Genomic DNA, 12249 nt, shown 5'->3' with positions numbered 1-12249 from the left:
AATATTAAAAATAATTTTTGTCACATCTAGTTCCTTTTTCCTCCCCTCCTCCAAGTTAAAAGGGGGAGGAGGGGAAGAACTACATGTACCAAAAAATTTCTTAATGTTTTTAAGTTAATAGCATAATAATTTTTTCCCTTTTCCCCTCCCCACCCAACCTAGTTAAGGGGCAAAGACTTATTATACTGTTCACAGTGGGCTAAGTTCCAAAAGAATTTAGCCATATCTAGGCCTTTTAATATTAAGGATTTCACTGAGCTAAGTGCTAGGGATACCAAGGAAGGAACCTACATTCTAACAAGGTCGCTCTGACATTATTTGCAACAAATCCAGTCATGGACTTCCTTTAGAGCAAAGGTGGCAACATGGCCTGCCTGGATTTTCACTGAAGGAAAAACCCCACCTTCAACAGCATTTATAAAAAGGGTTGATGCTGTGCCTTATCTGATCCTCTTCAAGAATCACAGTAAAGGGGGGAAAGCAATTTATATGTCCTGACTCATGCTGCTTTTATAATCACTGTCCACAAGAGTTACAGCTTTCTTCCCATCAAATGTTTTAAGGAAAAAGAGACAGAAAAAGAAGTCTTACCAGTCACTATCACTTTAGATGCACCCATTGCTTTAGCAACCAGCAAAGTGACCATTCCAATGGGTCCTAAACAAAAACAGAAAGATTTTGTTATAAATGGAATGCCTAATGTGTATAAAATGGGGACTTGATATGGGCAGATAGCTATATTTCATGCCTCTATCTCTCATAAGAATCAGAGGATCAACAAAAAAGAGAAAAGGTCCCACATGTGCAAAAATGTTTATAGTAGCTCTTTTTGTAGTGGTAAGGAACTGAAAATTGATTAGATGCCCATCAGTTGCAGAATAGCTGAATAAGTTATGGTATAGGAATGTTATAGAATTTTATTGTTCTATAAGAAATAATGAGCAGGACGATTTCAGAAAGGCCTGGAGAGACTTAAATGAAAGAGACTTGCTAAGTGAAGTAAGTAGAACTAAGAAAACATTACACACAGCAACGATAGGTGACAATCAATTTTAGTGGATATGTCTCTTCTCATGAGCCAATGAGGTGATTGGGGCTAATTCCAATAGATTTGTGATGGAGAGAGCCATCTACATCCGGAAAGCAGACTGTGGGGACTGAGTTTGTATCAAAGCATAGTATTTTCACCTTTTTTGGTGGTAGTTGTATTTGTTGACTTACTGTTTTTCTTTCTCATATTTTTTCCCCATTTGAACTGATTTTTTCTTGCATAGTATAACAAATATGGAAATATGTTTAGAAGAATTATACAAGTTTTAACCTATATCAGTTTTGCTTGCTATCTAGGGGAAGAGGGAGGAGAAAGAAGAAAGAGAGAAAAATTTGGAACATAAGGTTTTACAAGGTGAATATTGAAATTTTTCTTTGTATATATTTGCAAAAATAAAACACTATTATGAAAATAAATAAAATCAATAAAAAAGAATCAGGATCCTAGGTTTAAAGCTTTAAAAAGAGGCCATCTAATCCAATCTTCTCATCTAGAAGATAAGAAAATAGTTCTAGAGGTTAAGTGGCTTGCCCAAAACCATAGAGACATAATAGCAGCACCAAAGCTGCTGCTCTTTCTGTTGTTCTAAAGCATACATTTCTAATCATTTTACGGAAGCTGTTTTGAGACATTTCTAAAGATCAAAGAGACTTCAAGAGTGGATCAGATTAGTTCAGGAACTTCCCTAGATTTTTTTGTAGTTTCTAGAGAGGTCTTTCAAAGTTCAGAATATGTTCCTTTTCTCTCCCCAAACCACCATTTAAGAACCTATATATTGTTGTTCTGATGTTTTTTTCAGTCTTATATGACTCTCTATGATGGTTTGCTATTTCCTTCTCCAGCTCATTTTACAGATGAGAAAACTGAGACTTGCCAAGTGACTTGCCCAGAGTCCCACAGTTAAAAAGGGCCTGAGACAGATTTGAACTCAGGAATGTGAGTCTTCCTAACTCTAAGCATAGGATTCTACCCACTGCACCACCTAGCTGCCCACTCTAGAACCAATCAAATCTTCCCAAGTAGAAAACTAATGGATCCACTGAGGACCAAACCAATAAATTTTAAAATTATTATAACTGTCATTAATATTATTATCACTATTTAGTTAAGTCACCTGAGTATCCTGCTATGGTCTTACATGGCTAAAATTCTCAGCATGGCCATCATTCCTTAAGGTATTTTAAAATATAACTTAAAACAGTATAAAATAATATATACTGAGTAGTAACATATTAGTTAATTAACACATTACCAAGGATTACTTTATCTGATAATTATATTGACTTATTACCACCCACTTTTACTTAGCAGAGAGCAAAGTCCTGAGGAAATGGCCCATAGGACTGTTAAATTTTGATGGAGGGAAGCTGAATGGAGTTCATTTCAAAGTCAACAGGGCATATAAAAAGCTTGTTTCTGGGAAGCCAAGGGCAATATGCAAACTAAGCATGTAGAAAGAGCTGCTGAAAGGTGATAAAGGATGTAGGAAAGGGGAGGTGGAAGAACATTAGGGACAAATTATACTTATACTTCACTACAATTCTGACTAGGACCAGATCTCTTTAGGAACACTCCATTTTCCCTTCTCAGTGTGGTTTTTCCCCATTCCCACTCCCCAATGCCCAAGTTATGGTTGGTTCTACTAAGAATCAAACCAGAATCAGTCACAACTCGGAAATTGGGAGGGGAGGGTGTCCATACTTATAAGTTGGGGTTGAAGGAGGCATATAACAGAAATTGGGATCAAGTCTATGACATACCAGCTCCACACACCAAGACCTCGCTTCCCAGAGTGACTCCACCTCTCCGACAGGCATGGATCCCCACAGAGAGTGGCTCGATAAGGGCCCCTTCCTCAAAGGTGACATTGTCAGGGAGTCTGTGGAACCACAAGACACAAACACTTAGGGCTCAAGAACAGAATTTCTTTTTTCAAAGATAAAAACAATGGCAAATACCCAGGGAGTGATGTACTTTATTTGTCTTTTTTGTTTTAGTTTGTTTTTGTCAAGGCATTTGGGGTTAAGTGAATTGCCCAGGGTCACCCAGCTAGGAAATATTAAGTGTCTGGGGTCAGATTTGAACTCAGGTACTCCTGACTTCAAGGCTGGCACATTATCCACTGCACCACCTAGCTGCCCCTATTTGTTTGCTTTTATTGAAAACAGGTCTTCTAAAGTAAATGGGATGATTCATTTCCAAAGCAGAGAACAATCTTTTGGCAGGTTAACCCCACATGCTAGTCACAACCAGAAGTGTATGACTTTTTTGGAAATGAATAAGCAAAATGCCCCAGACATTAGGGAGATGAAAGGGTGTTGTTCTTTGCCATACTAAATACTATTTCCATTAGAGTAAAATACTGACTAGCATAAGCACTCAAGTCATCTTCCACTCCAATGCTTAAGATTAGGGTAAGACGCCTTTATCCACATGTAAATTATCTTTTCCTTAAAGTATAAACTCCTAAAAGAAAGTATTCAATTACTTTGTTTAGGTTTTCGGTACCATTGTGTACTGGCAATCAATCAAAAAATTAATTGAAAAGTCTTTATTAAGCACCAACTGTATGACAGGAACTTTGATGAAGATACAAAGAATGAAACACTATAAGTCAAAACTTTCAAATGAAGAAGACAAGAAGTCCCTATTGTAGTATAGATTTGAAGTCAGAGAAATTAGATGAATCTCGGCTCTGCCCCTTTCTGTGCGACTGACAAATTATTTAAACCTCTTTAGATCTTAATTTCCTCATCTCTAATTCCAAATTTATGATCCTATTATTCTCTATTTAAAATAGTCATAATTATATATCTTTTTCAACTTGGAAAAGAAGTTTGCTTGTGATGCTCAAGCCAAAAAAAAAAAAAAAAATGTCAGAGCAGAGTAAAAGGAACAGCAAATAGACCAATGTTGAAGACTTTTTCCATTCTAAGTTAAGTGACCACAGTTCAGACCTGAAATACTCTTATAAACCTCTTATCCTGAGCTAGAGTAAAAACCTCAAGGGAATATAGGGTGCTGGGGAGACAGGTTTGGGAGTGAGGAAGGAGGAAAAAGGAAGATTATAAAAGAAACATGGCATTCTAATTGATTTTTCTTTCCTTAGATAAGTCCTCTATAAATTTATAATTCAACACAGATAAACACCATAATGTGAGAGGCAACACGATAAATTGGAAGGAACCACAGACTGAGAATTGGGAGACCTAGGTTCTAGTCTCAGCTCTGCCTCTAATGAGCTTTATAATTTTCACAGATCCCTTATGGACTTTCAGTTTTCTCATCAGTCATATAAGGACAATTAATTGACCCACAAAGTGATCACTAAAGTCCCTTTCAGCACTCTTATTTTATGAGCTCAACTGAGAATCAGTTGATCCAAGTTCAAGTCCCAGACCTGTCATTCATATAATGTCTCCATGCCTCAGTTTTCTTTATCTCTAAAATAGAAACAATAGCATTTGAACTAACTACTTACAATTATGGTATGGGGAAAGCACACAGTCAATTGTAAATACTTACAGAAACATGAAATACTATTATGATGTTTTATGTTCCAGCATTTTATGCCCTAAGGTCCTTTCTAGGTTGGGTGTGATTTATATTCTACACTTGTAACTTTCTATATTATAAGATCCTTTCCTGCTTTAACCCTCTTTGTTCTAAAATTCTAGCATTCTATGTTCTAATTTCCTTTCTATGTCTAACATTTGAGGAGCCACCTAGGTGTGCAAATGAAGCAAGTGGATGGAGTCATCAAGAAGACTCAGAAAATAGGGAAAAGGGGTAGAAGTCAGAATGATTAAGCAATCAGTAGGGAGGGCAGAGAAGGAAGCAAAAAACCAAAGAGGGTAGCATGATAAGGCTGTAGTGGAAAGTAGGGTGCAGGCTTAGGGCTGGGTTAATGGTGTACCGGAGAAGCCAGGTGGCCATCTGAAGGATGGAAGTATTCCAAGAAACACCACTGTCATGACCCACAGCAGCACCTCCCTGATACAAACCTCCCTGTGGAACAGGTCCCTCTTGCTTCCTGGGCTAGCCCTTGTCCTCTGGGCTCCCATGTTACACTTGAGTCAGATTACTCTCAAAGATACCCCTGCTATTTCTGGGTCACTGCTGTTTCTGCATTAATAAAGGAGAAGTGGAAAGACTCCCTTTTAATTTCTTAGAAGGGAAGGGAAGAGAAGGAAGGTTTGGGAAATATTTTTTTTAAATAGTAACATTTTATCTCCTCCTTCATCAGTCTATTAACAACTTGTTTAAAGTAATTTTGATATTACAAAAAAAATTTTTTTTCTTGAGAATGGAGACAATGGGTGTAGAACCCTACATACATCAGCCTTTTTTTCCCCCCAGATGTTGGCTAGTATTGCTGACCTGGGGTTCCCCCATGCACACTTTTTTATTCTTTATTATAAGGGATTGCTCTAATCATACCACATTCTTGAAATGAAACTCTTAAATGCAAATTAAGACAACTCTAAGATACCACTACACACCTGTCAGATTGGCTAAGATGACAGGAAAAAATAATGATGATTGTTGGAGGGGATGTGGGAAAACTGGGACATTGATGCATTGTTAGTGGAGTTGGGAACGAATCCAACCATTCTGGAGAGTAGTTTGGAACTATGCTCAAAAAGTTATCAAACTGTGCATACCCTTTGATCTAGCAGTGTTACTACTGGGCTTATATCCCAAAGAGATTATAAAGAAGGGAAAGGGACCTGTATGTGCACGAATGTTTGTGGGAGCCCTTTTTGTAGTGGCCAGAAACTGGAAACTGAGTGATGCCCATCAGTTGGAGAATGGCTGAATAAATTGTGGTATATGAATATTATGGAATATTATTGTTCTGTAAGAAATGACCAACAGGATGATTTCAGAAAGGCCTGGAGAGACTTACACGAACTGATGGCTGAGTGAAATGAGCAGGACCAGGAGATCATTATATACTTCAACAACAATACTATATGATGACCAGTTCTGATGGACCTGGCCATCCTCAGCAACGAGATCAACCAAATCATTTCCGATGGAGCAGTAATGAACTGAACCAGCTACGCGCAGAAAAAGAACTCTGGGAGATGACTAAAAACCATTACATTGAATTCCCAATCCCTATATTTATGCCCACTTGCATTTTTTATTTCCTTCACAAGCTAATTGTACAATATTTCAGAGTCTGATTCTTTTTATACAGCAAAATAACGTTTTGGTCATGTATACTTATTGTGTATCTAATTTATATTTTAATATATTTAACATCTACTGGTCATCCTGCCATCTAGAGGAGGAGGTGGGGGGTAAGAGGTGAAAAATTGGAACAAGAGGTTTGGCAATTGTTAATGCTGTAAAGTTACCCATGCATATAACCTGTAAATAAAAGGCTATTAAATTTAAAAGAAAAAAAAAAAAGAAATGAAACTTCAATTTCAGCCACAATCTCCCATCCTTCCATTTCTCCCTCTGCCTCTCTGAGGATTACAAACTCATCATCTCTGTTCTCCTAATTCATCTCCCCTGCTCTTTCTTTCCTTTTGGCTTATGAGTCTTAATCCTATAGTTAAATAGTTTAACTATCTACTGCCCCCCTCTTTTTTCCTTCATTTTATTTTGCAACAATGTCTCTTTATAATTGGATAATTCTATTCAAGTCATCTGTTAAGCACCTACAGGGTCCAAGGCATAGAGCCAGGGAGACAAAGTTTAAAAACAAAATAGTTCAATGAAGAGATCACCAAACCTGAACCTGAATTTGAATCCCAACTCTGCCATATACTACCTGTGTGACCCCAGGCAAACCATTTAGCCTTTCAGAGATCAGCTTTCTCACCTGTAAAAGGACAGCATTAGATTACTGACCTTTAGAGCCCCTTGTCACTCTAAATGTATCATGCCATGAACACTCCACCACTCAACTGTATGTTCTAAGTTCCACAAGGGAAAAAGGATCCTCCCCTGCTCTTCAGCTCCCTCCTAGACCACTGAAATAGGCCTCCAGCTGGTCTCCTAGCCTCTAGGCCCATCCATCACCCAATGTTAAACCCAGTTTCTAAAAGCACAAGTCCAACCCTCTACACTCACACACTCAAAGAACTCTGGCTCTTCCTTATCATCTCCAGGATTCCATATAAACCTTTGTGTTTAGCCTTTAAATCCCTTTACAACCTCTCCCCTTCTTATTTTTCTGTCTTCTTACCTATGAATCCCCTCTACTTCTTCTAGGATCCAGCAACAGTGGCTTCCTAGCTGTTTCTCACAAAGGATGCTGTGCCTTCCAACCCAATGAATTTCCCCTGGCTGCTCACCCTGTCTGGAGCACTTGGTCTCAGCCTCCTTCAGTCTCAGTCAAAGTCACCCCTTCTGCAGGAGGCCTTCCCTTGGAAATTCTAATTTATCCTATATATCTCCTCTGTAAATAGTTGTTTGCATGCTGTTTCCCCTGTTAGACTGTGAGCTTCTTGAAAGCAGGGATTGGGTAGGGGGAGGGAATTGAGGGGAGAGACTGATTTTTTTGTTTTGTTTTGGGATTCTCGGCACATAGTATTTAATAAATGCTTCTTGACTTTTATTGATCTAAACCAGTAGATGACAGACAGTTAACTAAATGCTTGCTGAATTCCATCCAACTTTCATGGTCACATCAAACCTATGTAGTGCTTCAAGCAGATAACCTAATTTGAGCTTTGCACCAGCCCAGCAAAGGTATGTATTTTTATCCCCATTTCATGGGGTAGGAAACAAGACACAAAGATTTTGTAAGCTGCCTGAGGTCCCATAGTGGGCCAGACTAGGAGCCAGGCTTCGGATCTCAAGCTATCCTGCCCAGCACTTTGCTAGCTCTGGCTCACTGCTGCTACTCCTCCATCCTGGGTGACCACCACCATCTGCCTTTTGGACCCTCGCTGCTACGCAGCAACCTTCTGTTCACTCCTAACTGACTCTCCGTTTCTCTCAGCTTCCCTTTTCATCTGTAAAAGAAACTAAAGGATGATCTCTCAAGCCCTTAGAGTCACACTGACCATCAAATTCAAAGCCTCAGTATCCACCTGGTCCTTCTCCCCCCTTTAGACCCTGCACCCAATCAGATCTCTGCTCTCTGATCCCCAACACAGCTAATATTCTGATCCTAGTCCCAGCCTCCAACATTTCTTGTCTGGGCTACCAGCCTCCCTCACCCATTTCCTCCTTCTCTAGTCCCTTCCCTCTCCCCCCACTAAAAACCATGCTCTGAGAAATGCACAAGTTGGGACAGGACCACCCACTACTCCTTATAAGCTTCCAGTGGCCCCCAGGTCTCTAGCCTAAGAAGCTACAACCCTCCGCCCTGCTGTTAGGGCACTCTGGCCTCAGCCTCTCTTTCTGACTTTATTGCACATTATTCTTCTTGATCACATTCTTAGTGGTTCCTGGACCTCACCATTTGAGAGCCCTCTTCTGTGTCTTGTGCATGGCAGCCTCCCCAGCCTAGACTCTTGCAGGCCCTTCCAGCTCAGGGGCCACCTCCTCTTCCCTAATCCCCTCCTTGGTACTGCTCTTTGCCCTTCACTCACTTTGCGTTTACTTATCTGGGTACCTACGGCATCTATGCACTCCTTGATAACAGAGACTATTTTTCATTTTGCTTGTGTAGCCCTGCACCGACCACAAGACCTTCCTTATCAGAGGCACCTCATGAATTTAATAAATGCAAGGGCAGTACTCCCTTTTAGCCAGAGAAAGGGGTAGTGATGGGGGGAGAACAGTGTGGAGAGAGGCTGGAGAACCAGTCTTGGAGAAGCCAGGGCTCATCTTCTGCCGCTGTCATAAATTAGCCTCTTAGCTTCTGATACCCCAAGGAGTCCTGACTAACGAGTCTCATCGGCACAAAGAGTTTCGGCCTCAGGAAGTTCCTACAAAGTCACAAGTCTGAATCCTTCCCCACTCAACACATACCCCCCACAGCATATACATGACAGTTATAACACAGAACACACACACAAAGTTGACATTTCTACAGAACTTTAAACTTGAGTGTGTGTTCCGTATATTCCCTCATTTCACTCTCATCTAAAAGTAACGGTGATACCCCCACAGTATGATCCTTCCTACTTTGCAGGTGAGGAAGCTGAGGCTCAGGAAGGTGCTGAAGCCAAAATCTAGAACCGGGTCTCGGTCAGCTGTGTCCTGGCTGAGGGCCCAGTGTGGCTACTGCCACTCTCCAGGCACTGTCTCAAGCAGATCCACAGGATAACCAAGAATCAGGGACATGCACTGATGGGTTCAGTACCCCTAATACCAGGTCTCCAAACCACTCCACAAGAAGAGAGGAAATAGCGAGGAAAGAGTGATCTCTGGTTCTAAGGCAGATTTCTCTATCATCTACATCAGGAGCTATAAACAATGTTTTCTCTTTTGAGACTAGACTTGAACAGTGTCTAAAGAAAACAGCAGCTCTTGTAGGAAGTAACCTCTATTATTTAGGGGCCTCCTGTCACACATCAGACATTACACTTAAGATTCCATGGCTTCTGCACAAATAACCCATTTTCTTCTAAAAGAAACCCTAAGGAAGGCATTGTGTTAGGTGACAAAGCTACACAAGCAAAATGAAAAATAGTCTGTTATCAAGAAGTGCATAGATGCTGAATGTACCCAGGTTTGTGACTTTAGAGGCTGCGTTGTGGGAGACTCAAATTTAGGTCTGCAGGGTTGTACTCATGAACACTCAAATCAGAGAATTTGCGAAACTGTGGGGCTGGTCAGAGGCCCCCTGAATGACCAATGGCAAGTTACTTTTGTCTGGGCATGAACTCCACAGACAAGTCTCACCCAAATGAGGTTAGGGGTCTTGGAAAGTGGGATGGAAAGGTGGAAAGTTTAGCAAGGAACTCAGTGTTACCACTAAATAGGACCACAGTTTTAGCAGCTCAGAGGCCCATATTCAAAGTTCCTTAAGTTAACTATGTGACCCTGGACAAATCACTTGACCTTATCAAATTACAGTTTTTTTTTCAACTATAAAATGAGGGGACTGGAATAAGATCTAAGATCTCTTCTTGTTTTGGAAAAGTCTGTTCTATGAAGAGTAGAATAAGCCCCATTTTGGTTTATTTGAAACAAATCTTATATCTTATAGTAGTGGGTATAGTAGAGGCAAATCAAAATAATTTTTTAAACTTTCCTAGTCTTAAAAGTTCTTTGTAAACTGTCTTTCAACAATTGGTTGAATACACTCTCTCTGCATCACCGTCCCTACTGAGCATCTCAGTCCATTGGTATGCAGAACAACTTGACTTATTGATCATATTGCAAGGAACAAGTTTTGAATGAGATTTTTTTTCAGGTAGCTTCACCAGAAGTTATCTTGTAAAGAAACAGAAACTGTGACTACGTTCTTTGCTTAGCATTCTATGATCAAATTCTCCCATGGGCAATATGTGAGTATGGGCACTATTTTCTACTTGAAAACAAGGGTGCTATGGAACATCAGATAAAAAGTACAAGATCAGGACGGGACCCTCCTGTGATCTGGGGGGAGGGGAAGTATCAGTTCTGCATTGATGGGGAGGGTCTTCCTAACAGAATGTTGATAACATGCTGGGAAGTTTGCTGGGAAGATGGGGGAAAGAGGGGCAACAAACAAATACAAAAGATGATCTTCTCTCACTCCCTTCTAGTTTTCCCCATCAAAAAAACAAGAACAAGCCAAGAGATTTTTGTTACATGGAGGAACAGTCAGTCTTGAAGATGCATGTAGTACTAACTTGTAGCAGAAATCCGCGTTGTGATTGTAAAACCTGCAGAGGTTCCCATCATCCGGGGGCGTAGCACAGAAAAAGATGGTGGGAGACAGATTGTACCTGCCAATCTTACAAAACTCATCGATGTCTCGGGGAACACCCGGCTCAATGGCAACCCTGTCACCTGTAAGAAGAAAATAAGCAGCCTTCAACACAGAGGGGCAGAGTGGCAGTTCCTACTGAAATATGCCCCAGGGCCTTGTTCTTGATTCTTTGTTCTCTGTGATGAGGAGAAAGTCTCTCGGCTGGCGGCTGGCGGGTTACCCTGGCTAAGTAGCAGGCACAGATGTTGTAAAGGGATGAATATTTATCAGCAGGCACCACAATGAGAAAACCCGGACTACATCTCCCCCAGGAGGTTGCAGGGCATCTGTTATTAGGCTCAACTTAAGGAAGCCAAAGAAATCCTGCCATAGATTCATGCTCTCAGTGAATTTGGGACATGGCCATCTTTCCCAGCAAAGGGAACCCTTTTGTTGATTTCTCTAAAGATCAATCAGCATGCCTTTCACCAACTAACAAAGAGTAACCCAACTGTTCAAGGCTGCCACCAAGCTTAAGGAAAACAGTAAACCGATGCATGACCAAAGCAGGCTCAATGTTCCTTTCCTTTTGAAGGACCCAAAAAATGATGTAGTAGAGGCTGGGAGTTTATGGCCTGCCTGTCCTGAAAATGAGATAAAATTGCTTTAAGAAATGCTGGCTACTTTTCTCAACAATGAGATGATTCAGGCCAGTTCCAATGATCTTGTGATGAAGAAAGCCATGTACACCCAGAGAGAGGAATATGGGAACTGTGTATGGATCACAACATAGCATTTTTACTCTTTTTGTTTTTGTTTGCTTCAATTTTGTTTTCTTTCTCATTTTTTTCCCTTTTTGATCTGATTTTTCTTGTGTAGCAGGATAATTGTATAAATATATATGCCTATATTGGATTTACATATATTTTGACTATGTTTAACATGTATCGGATTACTTGCCATCTAGGAAAGGGGGTGTGGGGAAAGAAGAGAAAAAAATGGAACACAAGGTTTTGCAAGGGTCAATGCTGAAAAATTATTCTTGCATATGTTTTGAAAATAAAAAGCTTCAATTAAAAAAAGAAATGATGGCCACAAAAACTGAGGAATGACTACGCATAAGAGAAACTGGAATCACAGCTCTGCAAACTGACTTTGAAAATTATTACCTGTGTGATACTGACATCACAAGTAAAGAACTAAACAGGACCAAGTGTACCCTCCCCTTTGTTTGATAGAAAGAAAAACCGAGACCCAAAGAGGTTATTATGTGAGTTGGCTAAGCAAATCACCACCATGGGTCTCAGTTTTTCATCTATAAGATAAAGAGGTTGGACTACATTATTTTCAAAACTGTAGTGGAAGTGAAGGGAGGGGAAAAAAGGAG

General features: G+C 40.2%; 1 protein-coding gene across 1 annotated transcript in view; it reads right to left on the bottom strand.

The window, feature by feature from the left end:
* The window catches only part of SORD (sorbitol dehydrogenase), a 69001-nt gene that overhangs the window by 11564 nt on the left and 45188 nt on the right, over positions 1-12249 (bottom strand). Inside the window, exons 5-7 of the mRNA XM_031949286.1 lie at positions 10804-10963; positions 2812-2930; positions 592-657 (exon numbers count right to left, since the gene is read on the bottom strand). Coding sequence (XP_031805146.1) covers positions 592-657; positions 2812-2930; positions 10804-10963 — 345 coding nt within the window. The remainder of the gene's footprint in view (positions 1-591; positions 658-2811; positions 2931-10803; positions 10964-12249) is intronic.

This window comes from Sarcophilus harrisii, chromosome 2 (genome assembly GCF_902635505.1).
Source record: "Sarcophilus harrisii chromosome 2, mSarHar1.11, whole genome shotgun sequence".
Taxonomy (NCBI): Eukaryota; Metazoa; Chordata; class Mammalia; order Dasyuromorphia; family Dasyuridae; genus Sarcophilus; species Sarcophilus harrisii.
The sequence above is the reverse complement of the archived record's forward strand: the minus strand, read 5'-3'. Positions and strand labels throughout refer to the sequence as shown.